This window comes from Anabrus simplex, chromosome 5 (genome assembly GCF_040414725.1).
Source record: "Anabrus simplex isolate iqAnaSimp1 chromosome 5, ASM4041472v1, whole genome shotgun sequence".
In the NCBI taxonomy this organism is placed as follows: domain Eukaryota; kingdom Metazoa; phylum Arthropoda; class Insecta; order Orthoptera; family Tettigoniidae; genus Anabrus; species Anabrus simplex.
Window position 1 is genome coordinate 321996213 of NC_090269.1, and position 18647 is coordinate 322014859.

Genomic DNA, 18647 nt, shown 5'->3' on the forward strand with positions numbered 1-18647 from the left:
TGAACGTTCTCATTTTGTAAAATAAACTGTAAAAACATGTATTTGAGAGCATATTAGTAAGTTTATGATGTACAAACGAAAATTCACACCTCCAGTTTTCTTTCAGATCCGACGACAGGGTACTGCTGCCAAAAGGTCAGTAAAAGCAAAACTCGTCCTCAGTGTAGAAAATGTAATATTTACTTGTGTTTGAACGAAGATTTAATTGTTTTAAATTATTCCCCACTGTAAAATAGAACATTTGATCATGTACATATGTATATTCACATGCATTGAGGTAATTTTTCATTTTTGTAAGTAGTGAATTAAGTCCTGACACGCACAACTGTGTGAGTGCTTTTTCTCAGATGTTAATTTTTATTTTGTAAAATAAACTAAAAATATATGTATTTAAGAGCATTTTAGTCAGTTTTTGACATACAAACAAAAATTCATACCGCCAGTTTTCTTTCAGGTCTGAAAGGGATAAGAGAACAGAGAAATGATTTTCTGAGAAAGAATATCAGTATAAGATTTGACCAAAATGGTCAAAAAAGTCATCTCCGTACAGACCAGAAAGGCCCTTAGAGGAGTGAAAGGTAAAAGCTTCCACTACTCGTAACATCGGCACCAAGTGGGATAGAATGGTCAGCTCTAACACCCAGTCGCCATTGCCCCCAAGGAATAAACTGGTACTCTTTTTTGGTGTAGGCTGAGTGAACATCAGGATCACGTGCATCTCGAAAACTAGAAACCTCAATTCTTAAATTTTTCAAATTTCTGATGGAGAATCGAACCCCCGCCCTTCCAGGTGAACAGAACACACCTTTTACCGTCTCAGCCAGGCAGCCCACAAGATTTAACCCACATACTATGAAACCTAACACTTACTTAGAAAACCATAATGAACATTAGATTTGTCGTTGAATTTACTCTCAAGAAAAGAAGGTAAAACTATAATAATTACCAAGCACCTATCCCCATGGTCTTTTGAAATATTGTCAATATTTATCATGAAAGACTACAAATTATCACAGGAGACACAATACAAATAACAATGTATTAAACAGCATTCATGAGATAAAATACAGCAATAATTAAACTTTAAAATCTGTAGAGTATATACAGTAGTGGTAATCAGCAACTGAAATGAAATGCTAAAAGAGTTGCCTAATAGAAAGAGAAAGAAAAGAAAGAAAGAAAGTACTTTAATTTGATATATTAACCTTCTGTGGTTCTTTCACATTACTTGGAGTACTTGGAGCCTTTACTGGAGCTGTGCTCGCCTCCTAAATAATAGAAAAATAAAACAAAGGAATAACATAACGAAAACAAAACCATAACCATGCTAGCAATTTTAACAATGGAAACACACAAGAATAAAATTTAAAAATAATGAAAAACTCAGCCAACTACACTGCAACCCATATAACAGGAAATAAAGTATAAGGTGATAGCATTTAACAACTAAGACCTGAGCTGATTTCCTTCTACTTACTGTAAATTCAAATGCTCTGTTTGTGGTAAGATACCACAGTGACAATACGTAGCTTTTCTTGCAATACTTCATACAACAGTCATTGTCAAAGGAACATTTGAGAAAATATAACGATTAGTCCACAAGAGAGTTTCAAGGAACAACAAACAAGTTATCCAGTATCTTTGTAAACTGAAGGAAATACAAAAATAATCATCTCATGTCTACATATATATTTCAGAATGATATAAGAAAACAATGTTGAACCAAGTCATATAGAGAGATGGCAACATGAAAAAAGAAACAAATGATAATATACACCATCCTGTTGTGTTCCCCTATACGTATTTCTCTCTATATATAACTCCTTTATTTATTTACAATAGCTTCAAAGATTTCAAACTCAATTAAGAAAACTCCCATTCATGTTATTTTATAGGCTGGGGGGTGCATTTCTGATAGAGAACCACACCTTATCCATGGATTTGCAACTGGCACCATTATTTTGAAATCTTCAAACATTAGGATCATTCTAATGTCACTGAGGGTCTTTACCTTATCTGTGACATCACTGATACTCAATTCTGGTAAAAATATATATATATATATATATATATATATATATTTTTAAGTCTCGGATAGATCTTATGTATTTGTTGCTATACTGAGTAGTATGCTATAAGAATTCTATTGCTGAATGGAAGACTCCTGTTACAAATTGCATAACTTAAACTTCTAGCCAAACATGTTATTGTATACGGTGTATCAACAGGAAGATGTAAGATGGTATGTTTTATCATTCTGTCCAATGTCACAAGATATCATTTTCTAATCTTTAAGTTTATTAACATTTTGAAAACTACATAAAACAGATGAAAATAAAACCTTATTAACTACTATACATTTTTGCTCCAATTTAAAAGTGGAACAAACTAGGGTTTCATCGAGATCATTAACCACCTTCATAATAATTTATTCGTTCCATACTGGGCGAGTTGGCCGTGCGCGTAGAGGCGCGCGGCTGTGAGCTTGCATCCGGGAGATTGTAGGTTCGAATCCCACTATCGGCAGCCCTGAAAATGGTTTTCCGTGGTTTCCCATTTTCACACCAGGCAAATGCTGGGGCTGTACCTTAATTAAGGCCACGGCCGCTTCCTTCCAACTCCTAGGCCTTTCTTATCCCATCGTAGCCATAAGACCTATCTGTGTCGGCGCGACGTAAAGCCCCTAGAAAAAAAGAAGAAAGAAAAAATATTCCTTCCATGTGAAGCGCATAGGGCAGCAAACTTCCGCCAACTAGTCCTGTTCGATGTGGCGCTCTCGATATCATCCCACCAGATGTAACCACCCGCAACGACACATCTCGTTATTTTACCCTGGCTGAGGGAGGTAGAACTAATATTTGGTTTAATGATCCACCCAATCTACACACTTCAATATCATGAAGTTTGTAAATTGCAACACTTACAGTAGTGAGGGAGACCGATGTATTTCAGAATTGTAGTAAATGTGGCTGTTTGCATAAAACTAGATCATAGGGACAGTTGGACCACCTGGTATAATGAACAGCTATAGAGTTTTCCATTAACAATGTTTACGGAAACTGATTTAATGGTGATCAAGGTTAAACCAATTTCTTGGAAATTAGGAATTGCCATATTTGTAAGGGGAGTAGCATTTTCTTTGTTTCTTGCTATGATTACTGTGTTGTCAACAAAAACAAATACAGTGGACCCCTGGTAATTCGCATCCAGGTAATTTGCTTTGCAGCCAACGCGTGGGTCTCGAGGAGTGATTTATATGGTAATTCTAAATTCCCATGGAGGGAATTAGATATTTTTCCACCAATAGAGCATATCAAAATCAGATCAAAAATTAGATGTATGGCTTTTCAGGCGTTTGCTCTATTAACCAGCATTTCGTCTTAGGTCTGACACTAGACTCGTCAGAGTGGGATGTTTCAGACCCTACCCACTTATGCACTATTGGTGGAAAAATATCTAATTCCTTACATGGGAATTTAGAATTACCATTTGACCAATAGAGATAATTCCAAACTTCAGGCAGCTGAAATGAAATTCCTACGCACTATGATCCAGAAAACCAGGAAAGACAAGATTAGGAATGAGAAAATTAGAGAAGAAGTAGGAATAGACAATTCTCTCCTAAATAAGATTCAGATATCAAGACTGAAGTGGTTTGGTCACATGAAGAGGATGCCAGTAAACAGAACTGTAAGGAAGGAATTTGACAGAAAGGTAGAAGGAAGACGACCCGTGGGAAGGCCACGAAGGAAATGGATAGATTTAGTTAAGAGCGATGTAATGCTGAGAGGTCATGATTGGGACAAGTTGGTGGAGGAAGAATGGTACAAGGACAGGATGAGATGGAGGAGGCTCATATACCACACCCGGGAAACTGGAGATGGTTTAGGATGATGATGATGATGATGAATTGCTAGGCGGGCATTGATTCCATTGTGGAGTTTTATCTCCCGTATGCAGTTATCAGACTGTGCCACATAAGAGGCTTCTGATAAGTTCACCTGCATACACCCCAGCATAAGTGGGTAGGGTCTGACACATCCCACTCTGACGAGTCTAGTGTCAGACCTAAAACGAAATGCTGGTTAATAGAGCAAACGCCTGAAAAACCAAACACGAGTGATTTATATAGCAACTAATTATCACATGTAGTAAATTAATATCACTTCATTGTATAAAGGACTTTTATAGCGATACGATGCAATGAGATAAGTTTTTCTTCAGTGTTACATTATGCCTACTTGCATACTGCAACAAAATGCTTCAAACTTGGTAACATTAGATCATCTTGTCGTGAGTGTTACAGCACAAATTTCCTCATCTTCGAAGGCGAGATAATACGAGAGGAATGCACTTTCAGTTGGAGCCTAGGCTACTTACCTTATACCCCAAGGTTGCTGACCTGTTCTAAATTCAGTTGCGAAGGGTGGATGTGCAAACAGTAAAGCCTACTTGCACAGTAGTTCAGAAGTGTGAACGCAGGTACGAACGAGCGGCAGTCTTTTTAAATTTTCGAATAATACAGCTGCGAGAGTTTTCAAATGTAATTTGAGACTCAATTTTCAATATGAGTAGTGTCTCTTTTTTTTTTTTTTTTTTAATACAGTAAAACCCTGTTAAAAAGCTTCTGCAGTGAACAAGGAAAAAGAACATGTTAAGCAAGAAAATGTACTACTGAATACACGAATAGAAACTATCCAACAGGGAAATGGAAACACTAGATACGAGTATTTCCGATATAACGGGATTTTAAGCCGTATATCCGTGCGTATAGTGAAATCTCTGAGAAGAGAGTATTAAAAGGTGTGAAAAACACGAGAAAACAAATAGAAACTTATTCCGCTGGGGCACATAAAATAATAGTGCACTGAAAAGTGTTACAAACACCAAACAAATACGAAAACATTGGAACAGGTCCCATAAAAATAAGAAACAATGCTAGGTTATGGTCCACCCAATCAATACACGAAACTTTACAAGTGAACTACTTAATGAAAAAATTAAAAATATTTAAGGACATGTCTCTATTAGAGACTTCATCAGTCATAAAATCACGTGGCAGATATCAAAAATTAAATCAGAAACTGAAAAAAATGAAAAAATGGAAGAACCCAACGTCTTTCTAAGGACTATTTGGGAAATGCAAAAGATATAAATATATATATACATTATTTACACTGACTGACCTTACTTCTTGCAAAAGCTCTTGTCTTCAATGTTAAAAAATAAAATTAACTTGAAATTGACAAGCCTGCCATAACGTCTCACATGGAATCAATGTTCATTGCTGCTGTCCGTATTTGAAACTGAAGTTCTTTTTGAATTCATAATAATAATAATGTTATTTGTTTTACGTCCTACTAACTACTTTTTAAGGTCTTCGGAGACGCCGAGGTGCTGGAATTTAGTCCCGCAGGAGTTCTTTTACGTGCCAGTAAATCTACCGACACGGGGCTGTCGTATTTGAGCACCTTCAAATACCACCGGACTGAGCCGGGATCGAACCTGCCAAGTTGGGGTTAGAAGGCCAGCGCCTTAACCGTCTGAGCCACTCAGCCCGGCTTTTTTGAATTCAAAAATGTTGCAAGCATTGTTGGAATCTGGTAGTTTTAGTGTGTTGACTGGGGAGATCGAAATTCTGGCCTCAGGAACAAATTGGTACTAAATCCTTATCAGAACAATTAAAAGCATTAACTTGTAGAATATTATTTGGTAGAAGAAATCTGAAGCCATGTGAGACTACCTGTCGTATGGCAAAGACCAGCGCTGCATAACCACCATATTCTTGGCTTAAATCCTAAGAAAAAAAGACAAGGTCATAAATGACACTCCCTATAGCTGATTTCGAATGAACCTCGCTCTGACTTGCTTCTTGCCACACTACTTGTGACATAACAGCAGACATACTAACACAAAGACTTCCAATATGGTGCCAAGAAAAATCACCAATACGTCATTGGTATGAAACATGTATATATTCTCTGTTGAATGTTTAAAAAAAGAGCCATTGTTTTCTAAGAAATAAAAAAAAAGTTGATGCAAGTGCAAGAATACAAAAGAGAACGATTGAAGAGAACAACAGTTATATCATAGTCAGAATAAAGTTGTTACACAAAGAAGTAAACGTGTTCTTGTGCGATATTCTTTCGTAAGCAAAAAATTAAATATTGAGAACAATAACTTGGCGACCGCGACAGGATTTTCGAAACTCGGTGATGAAGATTGATCAAATGACCATGGTGATTTTACGGAAGGCGCTGGCATCCTGAGGTTTACCGACGGCTGGAAGCAAGGCGGGGTTACAAGAGAGGCGTTGCCAGGATTTGATAGCAAACAAGGAGGACTCAGGCAGTTTTGACTTCAAAGTCACCTTGGAGAAGGAAACCAACGACCGGATAAGCATTATGCTTGCACAACTAACTACTTTGATCAAGGCCCAGTCTAAAAACATCGAGACCCAATCTGAAAAACTCAAAGGGAAAATCGAGGCCCAGTCTCAAGAAATAAAGGACCAAATCAATTCCTGGGTCAAAGATCTGAAAGAAGATATTTCAAAAATTAATGACAAAATCAGCAGCATAGAATTAGATGTAGATAAATTAGTAAGTGATATGCACACCTTGGAAAACAAAGTTGAGGAAAGATTGGGAGCGGGAACCCAGCAGTTTTAAAACCGAAGTTAGGCCAAAAATTAACTAAGTCTGAATCTGAGGTTAATAGAAAAATTTTAACCCTGGAAGAAAACATTTCTGTAGGCAGTGGCCAACCTAGCAGAGGTATGGACCTCCCCTTTGGGATACCGGTCGATCCTAGAGTAATCAAAGACAGCCTACCGGAATTTCATGCGAGAATCAAGGAGTGTCCTAAAGCATTTCTGAAGACATTGGAGTCTCTACTGGGTAGGACAAATAGGCCTATACCTACAGAAATATACTTGCAAATTGCCAGCCAGCAGCTAAAAGCATCACCAGGGGCTTGGTGGCAGAACATTAAAGGGCTCAGCCTCGGCTGGGAGGAATTTAAGTAAGAATTCGTCCAGAGATCTGACTCCGAGTCTGTCCAAACATCGATACAAAAAATTTCCTAACTGAAGCGCAACTCAATGGGATGAGAGCAGGAGCTTTCGTAATTTAAAAGCTCCAACTCTTTAAGCGAGTTCACAAAAGGGAAAATATTAATACGAACCTCCCTATATAATTGAACTGCTACATGATAAGGTTCGATCGCTTGTTAAGGTGGCACAACCAAAAACCTTTAATGAGCTCCGTCACATCGTAGCAAAATTAGATTAAGAAACAAGTCACCATACCTCAAAAACGAAAACCTAAACAGCGGAGGAACCGTGGAAATGCTACCGATGCGGGCAGACAAGGCTAATGCCCGGAAAACTAGCTTGGGACCGTTCAATTGTGGGGTAAGAAGGGTTCCGGAACAATGAAGAAGCCCCAGATACATGACACCTAGCTAGAAGGTAAACATATTGGTCAAATCTGTAGTGGTGATGAACCTAATCCACCCCACCAGGCTATTAACTTGACGATTGATGATAAGCCTTCAATCGCTATACTTGATACTCAAATTTCACACTCGGTTGTGAGCACGAATGAGGCAAAATTATTGAAACCTTACAATCACGGGAATAGAACCAGCTTTTGGGTGGTTAGGCCGTGTGCATGTGCAGAGTTTTGCCCAGACGTGCCATTTGGGCTCATCAGTTGGATTGGCCATTTTTGAAATTATTAGAAAACTGTTTATCCTGCTAAGGTGGCAACAATCAGGGGGGCAACTCATCTCATGCAATACCAGATTGAGGATTGTACCTTTCTTCAAGCCAAGTGCTCTACTCCAATCAGATATACCGGTGAGGGTTGTCAAGGATTTGATACCTGACATAATATTAGGACATGACTTCTTAGTTAAGTATGGGATAGTGATAGATTATACAGCCAATTAAATATTCTTTGGTAATAGAAACAGAATTAGGTTGGCATGGGTTGAAAATAAAGCCTTTGAGTCGGAAACTTTAGAAACCAATGTATTGGCCGAACTGAAAACACGACTGTTGAGGGTGGAGGAGAAGGAAGACCTTGAGAAGTTGCTGAGTAAGTTCCCTGAGGTCATTACTGATGGAATCAGATTTACCACAACAGTAAAACAAAATTTTTTGTAAGGATAATACCCCAGTTAAACAAACGCCCTACCCACTTAACCCAGATAAACAAAAATTTATAGTAAGAAAGGTCAAAGAAATGGAGAACCAAGAATTGATTGAACCTTCAGTATCAGGATGGGCTTCTCCAATAGTACTACCTAAGAAGAAAAATGGTGATTACCAACTTTGTGTGGACATACGTCAGGTAAATAACAAGACTATATCAGATGCCTACCCCATGCCGGGTCTCCACCATTTGATAGAACAGGTGAGTGAGTCTTCAGTACCCTAATTTGAACTCTGGCTACTGGCAAGTAGAAGTCGAAGAAGAGTCATGCCATTTGGTCTTAAGAATGCTACAGCCACCTTTATGCGTCTGATGGATGAAGTCTTGTCTGGATACACAGGAGAATTCAGCCAGGTCTGTCTGGACGACATCCTCGTGTACACCAAGACATCTTTGGACCATTTGGAACACCTAGGTAGAATATTAGAGAAGTTGAGGGTTCATGAACTTACCTGCCAAGTCAAGAAGTGTCGGTTCGCATCAAACTCAGGTGAGTACCTAGGTCATGTATTAACGGATAAGGGCTTGAAGAGACAAAATGAGAAGAATAGGGCAGTTCAGGAACAGGAAAGGCCTCATACGAAACGCCAGGTACGTGAATTTTTTTAAGCCTCTGTTGGTGGTACAGTAGCTTTGTAGCACACTTTGAAACGAAAGCTGCTCTGGTAACCGACCTCCTCAATAAAAACATTCCATTCAATGGACCCAAAGGGAAGAAACAGCCTTCCAGGAGACAAAAAGATCTATTTGTGACGCTCCAAGTCTAGCTCATCTGGATACAAGCTGGGAGGTCTGCTTACAGACGGATGCGAGTGACATCGGTCTTGGGGCTGTACTGTTCAATGAGAGAGGAGGAGGAGGCAAGAATGTAACTGACATTCCCTATGGGAATCAACATCTTTATCATCTGATTGCCAGGCAGGCATCAATTTTCAAAAGTGAGACAAGGTCTCTCACAGTGCATTGGCATTGCCGGTGGCTCCAGGTAGCCTGGGCAGTGGCCTCCATGGTATGCACTAGCCATGTGTCTGGGTGAGTGTACTATTTACCAACTGATGAGCCCAACTTAGCACACTGGGGCGAAAAGCTGGCAACCAGGAATGAGTTAGCTGGAAAATTTATAATATCCAATTACGGACCAACTGTATTGGTATTATAAATTTACTCATTCAGAACAAATATTTCAGGTTTCCTATGGGAATCAATATCTTTATCATGTAATTGAGTATGCCAGTAGGAAATTACTGTACAGCCGAGGAGGTGGCATTAGCAGTTGTATGGGCGGTTGTGAAGTTCAGAGATTATCAAGAAGGATTTTTTGCTACTTGTTTTACGTCGCACCGACACAGATAGGTCTTATTGCGACGATGGGACAGATAAGGGCTAGGAGTGGGAAGGGAGCGGCTGTGGCCTTAATTGAGGTACAACCCCAGCATTTGCCTGGTGTGAAAATGGGAAACCACGGAAAACAATTTTCAGGGTTGCCGACAGTGCGGTTCAAACCTACTATCTCCCGAATACTGGACACTGGCCGCACTTAAGCGACTACAGCTATTGAGCTTGGTGGTTATCAAGAAGGAAGGAAGTTCAGACTCTTTATAGACAACTCTTCACTTCAGTGGCTGAACCAAGTTTCTGGAACTGATGCAATGGGCCTTGATACTTGCTGATTTTTACTTTGAGATCTGTCATGTTCCTGGTGCAACCAATCAAGCTGCAGAGAGTATATCAAGAAATCCTGAGGACGGACAGAAGTCAGCCACGAATTTATTAGAGAGAGAGATTCCTGGGCCAACCAAGAGACCTTAAACTGACCCTGTGCTCCTTGCTATCCAACGAGGAAATACTGATATCGATTTAGATTTAATAAGGAAGTGGCACACTGAGGACATGCCCTGTAACACAATGGCATCCTGGATCAGCAAACGCAGCACTGATTGTCGATCTGTCCCAGTTCAGTTTAAGATGTGCTATAAGGACTTCCGACTCAAAGACGGCATACTATACTTCCCACCTGCCTAGATCTTCTCCGGTCATCGTCATTCTGAAGTCGCAAACCATGAGGATTTTGAACAAATACCATGATAATCCAGAAGCCAGTCATCCTGGTCAAGAGGAAACCTATTCTTCGATTCGGTGACGTTTCTTCTGAGAACACAAGCGTCAGGAAATCAAGAACTACGTTCAAGCCTGTGCGATCTGTGCTCGGACTAAGGCGAACAACCAGAAGGCGAGTACCAGCCTGAGAGGACGAGACCATATTAACCTTGGGAAGTCCTTGCCCTTGATGTTATGGGACCCTACCTTAGGACATCTCGGGGAAAAACGGGGATCCTTTTGGTGACTGACCTATTCACCACATGGGTAGAAGCATTTGCCATCCCTGAAGCTACATCGGGACATATCGTACAACTTTTAAAGACGGAAGTTTTCAGCCTGTATGGGTATCCTCGGTGTCTACTCACGGACAATGGCAGTCGGTTAACTTCAAGACAGTGGTTGCAAACTCTGTCGGAGTGGTGAATTGAATACTGGACGACATCGATCTACCATCCACATTAAGGGTTATAAATTTCATGTTGTTGGTCCGTATTGAACTGAGAATAACATTTATGAGTAACAACACAGTAAAGGTTTCCACCTATTCAATACAAAATATATTCACAATATTTTAAAATTACATGGAACTAGTTTCAACCCATCTAGAGGTCATCATCAGCCACATCAAAGCAAAGATCACTATTGACGAAATCCTAAGAACATGATAATTTTAACAGTAAGATTATTATGGAATAACAAGTGAATGTGGTAAATGAAAAGAGGTGTTAGTATGGGACAGGTGAGTAATAGCTAATAAATATACAAGGAATATACATAAGAGGTTTGGAACAAAGTATAAAAGGGGGCTTAGTGTTGTAAAAATTATATAATCATGGAAAACAGTAAGTCCTTATAATGAAGAATGCAATGTGAAATGACACACATAAAATTATATATGGCTTAGGAAGAGTGGTGGTGGTTTAGGAGGGGAAGAGGGCTTGTTATTCCATAATAATCTTACTGTTAAAATTAACATGTTCTTAGGATTTCGTCAAGAGTGATCTTTGCTTTGATGTGGCTGATGATGACCGATAGATGGGTCGAAACTAGTTCCATGTAATTTTAAAATATTGTGAATATATTTTGTATTGAATAGGTGGAAACCTTTACTGTGTTGTTACTCATATGCTACCATCCACAGGCGAATCGCACCGAACGGAGAAACCAGGAGCAAAGAAGATGTTTCGGATTCACTCGGTCGACAGAGAACTTACCGAGTGGGACCAACACCTACACGAGTCCTTTCTGGCCATCAGACAGCGGGTTAATCGCGCCACGGATTTCTCACCTGCAGAACTTATCCTTGGACGTCCAATCAAGAGAACTGGCGACTGGAACTTCATCCATGGACAAGGAGAGGAACCAGAGGATCCTGATACATGGTACGTGCAGAACCAGCAGCAGATTAAACAGACGCACTGCCAAGCGAAAAACCTTTCAAGGAGAGAAGCCAAGAATAACGATGCACCGGAAGAAAGGGAGTTCAGACCTGGAACACTAGTTCTTCATCAAAACCATCCCCTCAGCAACAAGCTTCAAAAGTTCCATGCTGGGATGGCTTCGAAATGGCTCAGACCTTTCGAGGTGGATAAAAAGTTGGGAAACAGTGTGCATCTCCTGAAGACTACACCGCCGACAAATCAATGTGATTGCATGCATTAAAGGTGCATACGTCGGAATTGAAAGCGTTACCTCGGCCCCTAAAAGAGGGCAGAAGAGTGGACACTCTCTACGGGCCCAAGAAGAATGCGGACTCCAGGGAGGTTCAACACATGATACCTACCTTGGAGGTTAAGAGAGATGAAGACATAGATATCAGGACACCTGGATATAAGTTAAGACTTAGAGAAAGGAAGGTCCAGGATAGATATTGAAGGTTTTATGGGGATAATTGTAGTAGGTCCGATATCCTAACTGTGGTAAAAACTTCAATAATCATATTTAATATAATAGATAAAATAATAGGAGTTACGATGATCTATAAATTGTGTTAATATATTAATGTTTTCTGTCTTTCGACGTATAACATCCATGTACTTATTCTGCTTATATTTTAGCATGCTCATTTTACGATGAATAACGTAACAGTAGAAAGGAATTTTAAAGACTTGTGACGTAGCAATGGACGTATTAACACACAAAAACTTCCAATATGGTGCCAAGTAACATCACCATTAGGTCATTGGTGTGAAATATGTACACAGTAGAACCTCGATAATTCGAAATCCGTTAATTCAAAATTTCGCTTAATTCAAAGCAGCTCTCGTTCCCGGAAACATGAGGTACGATTCTGAATCTTATTTAAATCCTTTAATTCGAAATACGGATAATTCGTAATTCGAAGAACAATGTCGGTCCTGTTACCGAAATTCAGGATTTTAATTCAAAACTGCCTTTATATTTTGAAAAAATTAGTATTTTACAGAGTAATTTAAATTTAAAATTTCTCTGCGTCATGAAAGAACGCATCTCCTGGAAAGTGCAGGGGTAACTTTGCGCACTTTCACCTACTTCGGCGTGTGTTCAGTGTGCTTCATATCTGCTATGCTTGAGTGGAATCATAATTATGTTGTATTTGGCGCTTTAATGATCACCACAATATCACGTAGGCATAGCAGGCAGTGTGCGGAGAGGTAGAATCCGCAAACACTGGCGATGCCAACAGTTGGCGAAATAGCCCACAATCAATTCATACGCATCAAACAATACTGTCAATGCCCATGAAACTGCATTGTTTCGCGTTTGATTTATTTTTTGTTAAATGCTGAGGCCAAACAGACTTATGGTTTTAAAGGAGAGAACTGCCAGCCGGGAAATGTACTGTGTTGCTATGCAGTGCACACTGCACACGGAAGTGAGAGACTTCCTTCCCCTGTCATAGGAAAGTTTGAATAGCCACGATGTTTTAAGGGCTTTCCATGCCAGTACAAGACATCTAAAAATGCAGACTGTACAGTAATCCAAAAGATAAAGCATTTGCACAGGCAAGCCAGGATAAATCTTCCTCATCTTAGAATTGTGTTTTTCCTTCATTGCGAGAGGTTATGTTTGCCATTGTTTTATACAAGTGCATTATTTGAATAATTTAAATGCACCTTGTTGGATAAATTTCTGAAATAGTGTTTTCCATGGCATTTGAAAAGTTTACACTGAGAATCAATGTGATTGCATGCATTAATGGTCTTTTAGAAGTGCCATGGCAGGAAATCGTACAAGCATAGTCGCTGTACTGTTGTTGTAATGTGAACGGAAGCGAAAGACTCCTCCCCTCGTCATAGATAAGTTCGATAAGCCGCAATGTTATAAAGGCATCGGGTACTTTCCGTGCAAGCACAAGGCATCTAAATTGCATACAGTACAGTAATCCAATGAATAAAGCACTTGCACAGGGGAGCCAGTACAGATTTCTCATTGTCTTTGAGTCATGTTTTCTTTCTTTTGATTTCATTGCGTGAGGTTATGTTTGCCGGTGAGTTATCCAAGTGCATTATTTGAATCCTGTAAATGCACCTCGTTGGATACATTCTGGAAACAGATTTTTTCCCGTGGCATTTGAGAGCTTTAACTTGTGAATCAAGGTTAATTACATGCAGTAACGGGTCTTAGAATATATTGTGATGCCACAAGGGTTGGCATTTCCGAACTACGTGTTGGCGGTTAATTCAAAATCACGTCATTCGAAGTCCGATTTTTGTGTCCCAACAACTTCGAATTAACGAGGTTTTACTGTATATTCATTGAGACTGTTTAAAAAAAGAGCAATTGTTTTTAGGTAATAAAAAAGATAACACAAGTGCGAGAATAAAAAAAAAAGAACGATTGAAGTGAACAGCATATGTATCGTAGTGACAAAGTTGCTAAGAAAGAAGGAAACGTTGTCTCGTGTGGTATTTTTCTTTCGTAAAATAAAAACATCACACATTGAGAACGATGGTCATCATGGTGAATATGCAACAACGACTTTGCTGATAACGTATTTGGAAATTCAAGCAAAATTCATATGATACTGCACTCAGCATTGGAAGTAGGCTAGAAATAATACATACTCTGGGTGCAGCCCAGGGTACTACAATGTCACGCTTGAGGGGTTTAATGTGTATAAGAATTGTACAATGAGCTGGAAACACTGTAAATAACTAAAGGAGCGGACAAGAGATGATGGCACTGCATGGTTTGGCATGTGGGACAATAGCACAGAACGTGGTCAGTCTGAGACGTGTCGGCTAAGTAGAGGAAAAAATTGAAGCAACATTCATCATTAATGGTTATATCCAAACGAATACAGTGCAGCACGATTCAGTTCTTGTGGAAAGAATGTGCATTGACCAGAAAACTGGCTCAAAAATGGTTGTGCTCCACAGTAACGCATGTCAACATGCTGTCAATGCAATAATGGACAGACGGCGGTGTTTCCACTTATAGCGAAAGGTTCTAGACACCAGCCTATGTTTCATTTGAACAACCATTGCTGCACTTACTCATGTATTTTCCCCACTATTTTCTTCTTTTCACTATTTTGAGGCAAGGAACCGAGGTGAAGGGAAATTATGCAATGTTTTCTGAGTTCAAGTAAGAACTCTACGACATTTTAAAGAAAATTACAAGAAATACTGACTTGTAGGCAGGAAACGTTACAGAGATAATCCCACCTGATGGCCGCCCTACCAGACTCGAAAAGATTGGCCTGCTAACCAGTTCGTATGAACAATAACACACATTTAATGATGTAACACAATGAATATGTATACACGTATTGTTATAAAACTTGAAATAACATACAGTACATTGCATGTACAGTGGAAGTCCGTTATAGCGAGAATTCACAACAACGAAAAATTCATTCGCTACAGCAAATTGTTGTTATATCCGATTTTTGCATAAAAGTCGGTAAACCCCCATATACATTAAAATCGATATGAAACAGCAATCAGTTTGTTCTAACCTTCTAACCTACGGCTTACTTGTTAATATTTTTCAAAATCCGATACTACGTGAAAGTGTATGTTTAATTTCATTCTGAAAAAAATCATCATCATCATCATCATCATCATCATTTCCCTTTATCCAGCTGTAGCCGGGTAGGGGCAAATATGGTTCCTCTCCACTTTCTTCGGTCTTTCCACCACTCCTCCTCCAACACTGTGCCCCAGTCCAGGTTTCTTTCTATAATGCTGCGTTGGATGGTATCCTTCCATCTCAATCGTGGTCGTCCACGGCCTCTCCTTCCTTGGATTTGCATTTCCATCACTTTTTTGGCATTCTTTCGTCGCTCATTCGCTTTATGTGCCCAAACCATCTTAGTCGGCTCTTCTCTATTCTATCATTCATTTTTTCCACTCCAATTTCTTCCCGGATTTTCTCATTCCTTATTTTGTCTCGTCTACTCTTCTGTATCATACTCCTCAAGAATTTCATTTCAGCTGCCTGTATTCGACTCTCATCCTTCTTTGTCATTGTCCAAGTTTCTGCTCCGTAAGTTGTTATGGGTACGTAATACATCTTGTACATAGTATCCTTTGCTTCCATTGGCACATCTTTGTCCCATAACATATTTCTTACACTATGATAGAAACAACTTCCAGCTTGAATCCTTTTACTAATCTCAGCATCCAGTCGAGCATTCTCCATTAATTCACTCCCCAGGTATTTAACGTTTCCACTACTTCCACGGGCTTGTCTGCAAGTCTAATCTGACCTTTCCCTTCTCTTTCTCCCCTCTGAAAAAATATAATACCTTACTTCTCCGAATCCAAGACGACCCCCACTTTTTACTTAAAAAATTTAAAACAGGCTTAGAAAGACCATGTAACCGTACAACAGGGTTACAGATTCCATTCATTATTTATTATTATTATTATCATCATCTTCATCATCATTATTATTATTATTATTATTATTATTATTATTATTAACCTGATTCATTAGATTTTATATATTCTGTTTCTCATCATTTAGACTGTAATAATTAGGTATCGCGTATATTATTGTATTTAATCATAGGTTAAGTGAATATGTTTGTAATTATTCTGTATTGTAGTAAGTGAGATTTGTTGGTTTCATATTGTCATGCTGTGGCTTGTAACTTTGGCTAGATGAGCTGGCATAGTATTTTGCAATCGAGGCTATGTTTAACTGGGAATGTTGTGTACAAGGAGATTTCCCGGTGACTCATTCGGTACAGTCATTCTCGGACCGCTTGGGTAAGCTTAGACAGCACATGACCGATGACATCAGTGCGTGGACACGTGATTGCGACCAAGTGTCAGTATTCGCCAGCTACTGTATGTGGAAGTGGAAGGGATGAACAGTGAGTGGGGAGATGAGTCGTCATCGCGAGGTTATATAAAGTCAAGGCGACGGTGGGGAGAGGTATTCTGTTCTTACTCAGTTCATAAGCAGTTCATATCGTGCAGATCATATGTAACAGTCAGATGTATAAGATGGAAGAAGTGGTCTTAGTGTGATGGTCAGAGCTAAGAGTTGTGTTTGAAGAGGTAATCATCGAGGAAGTCTACAAGTGGTGGTTGTATCCGAGCAGAGACGGGTACTATGCTGATAAAGAAACATCATCTTCTTGTGAGGATGGACTTCACAAGGTGCTTCAAGAATATTTTACAATTTCTTATAATATATTGAGTGGACGTAATTACATTGGAGCTCCCTACACGCGTACATGGTATGTAGGCCAACTCCTTGTGACATAAGAAGATTACAGCAGACGGCTCCCGACTTCAGCTCACAGGTTTTCCCAAGAATTTCAAGTTCAACAGCGGTGTATGCAGACAACAGGTAATTAAAGCATCAGACATGTTATGCATTCATAACATGAAGAAGAGTGTAATCAGCGGCGATATCACATCTCACTTCAAGTTCATGCCAATAGCTTTTTTTGTTTAGATTAAATTTTTCTTTTTTTTGTACCGCAAATCTCACAATATATATTTCTTATGTTAAATTAAAAGACGTAAATGATTGTTCATTGTGACGTAAATTTAGTCATAAACTCAGTTTTATTTTTAATTATAATAAGAGATTCCAGTTCCATGTACAATCCTCAATTGTGGAAATGCAACAGTAATTTAATAATGTCCTGATCCATATCCCTGTATATTGCCAGATATGTGAGTTTATCACCTCACGCCTTGAGATAATTGATATAAGAGGTATGCTCTACCGAATTTTGTTGTTTTTCTTAAAAAAGCAACTGGCGCTCAAACAAATGTTATGTATATTGTGTGAAGGAGATGTAAGTATAAGAGTAGTGGTTGGAGTAGCCACAACGTGTCGCCAGCAACGTGGGACTCGAAAGGTTCAGAAAAAGTGTTTCTGAATGGCAATATACATGGATCAGTTCTTTTAATGAGTACGCACATGTTAAATTCACCGAGTAATGTTAGGAAGGTCATTTTGTTGAAGTTTGTATTTAAGGGGTAATGTCAAAGGAAGTGCAAGGGGAAATAGCTTTGAGATCGCGAAAAATTAGTAGGAAACCGAAGATGGACAAGGATAGCAATATGCAGTCAGGTGATGAGGCTGAGGTTATTGTGTCCAAGGAAATCCAAGGTGGTAACATAAATAGGAAGTTGGTGACTAAGGTGGGACCTACTGAAAGTCAGAAAATAGTAGAAACTGAGGAAAACGCTGTCACGCAAGATCAAAGTAAAGGGGTGATTGACCTAGGTTTATTTAATTTGCTGATGTCCAAAATGACTGAGCAGAATAATGCCATTAGTGAGAAAATTGAATCTCAGAATATTATTATGAGTGAGAAAATTGAAACGGTTATTAGTGAGAAAATTGAATCTCAGAATAATATTATGAGTGAAAAAATTGAAACGGTCATTAGTGAGAAAATTGAATCTCAGAATAATATTATGAGTGAGAAAATTGAAACGGTCATTAGTGAGAAAATTGAATCTCAGAATAATATTATGAGTGAGAAAATTGAAGCGGTCATTAGTGAAAAAATTGAAGCTCAGAGTAATGCCATAAATAGTATTAATAAGAAGATTGATGATGTTAGTAATAAGATAGATCATAAGGTGTTAGAAATAAGTAAGCAAATTAATAATTTAGAAAGTAAGGTAAATAGGGAGTGTAGTGACATCAGAGCTGAGATGGAATTGGGTCGGAGCAATCTCCATACGGAAATAGAACAAATTAGTGAGACATGCATCAAACAGATTGATGAATTAGGCGCCAAGATCGAGTCTAATAAAGGAGAAATCAATGAGTTAGTAGAAGAAAGGTTTGAAAAGATAACCAATACAGTGGGGCAAGAAACTAGGAAATGTATTAGTAGGGTAGAACAGGTGGAAAGAAAACTTG

General features: G+C 38.9%; 1 protein-coding gene across 8 annotated transcripts in view; it reads right to left on the reverse strand.

The window, feature by feature from the left end:
* LOC136874046 (uncharacterized) overlaps nt 1-18647 on the reverse strand; it is a 616846-nt gene that overhangs the window by 247991 nt on the left and 350208 nt on the right. For 7 of the 8 annotated variants that reach the window (XR_010860213.2, XM_067147551.2, XM_067147546.2 and 4 more), the window contains exon 15: nt 1206-1268. The exons of the other annotated variant lie outside the window; for it this stretch is intronic. Coding sequence is in view for 6 of the 7 variants with exons in the window: in XM_067147551.2 (XP_067003652.2) it covers nt 1206-1268 (63 nt within the window). In the remaining variant the exon portion in view is untranslated. The remainder of the gene's footprint in view (nt 1-1205; nt 1269-18647) is intronic. 8 annotated transcript variants of the gene reach the window in all.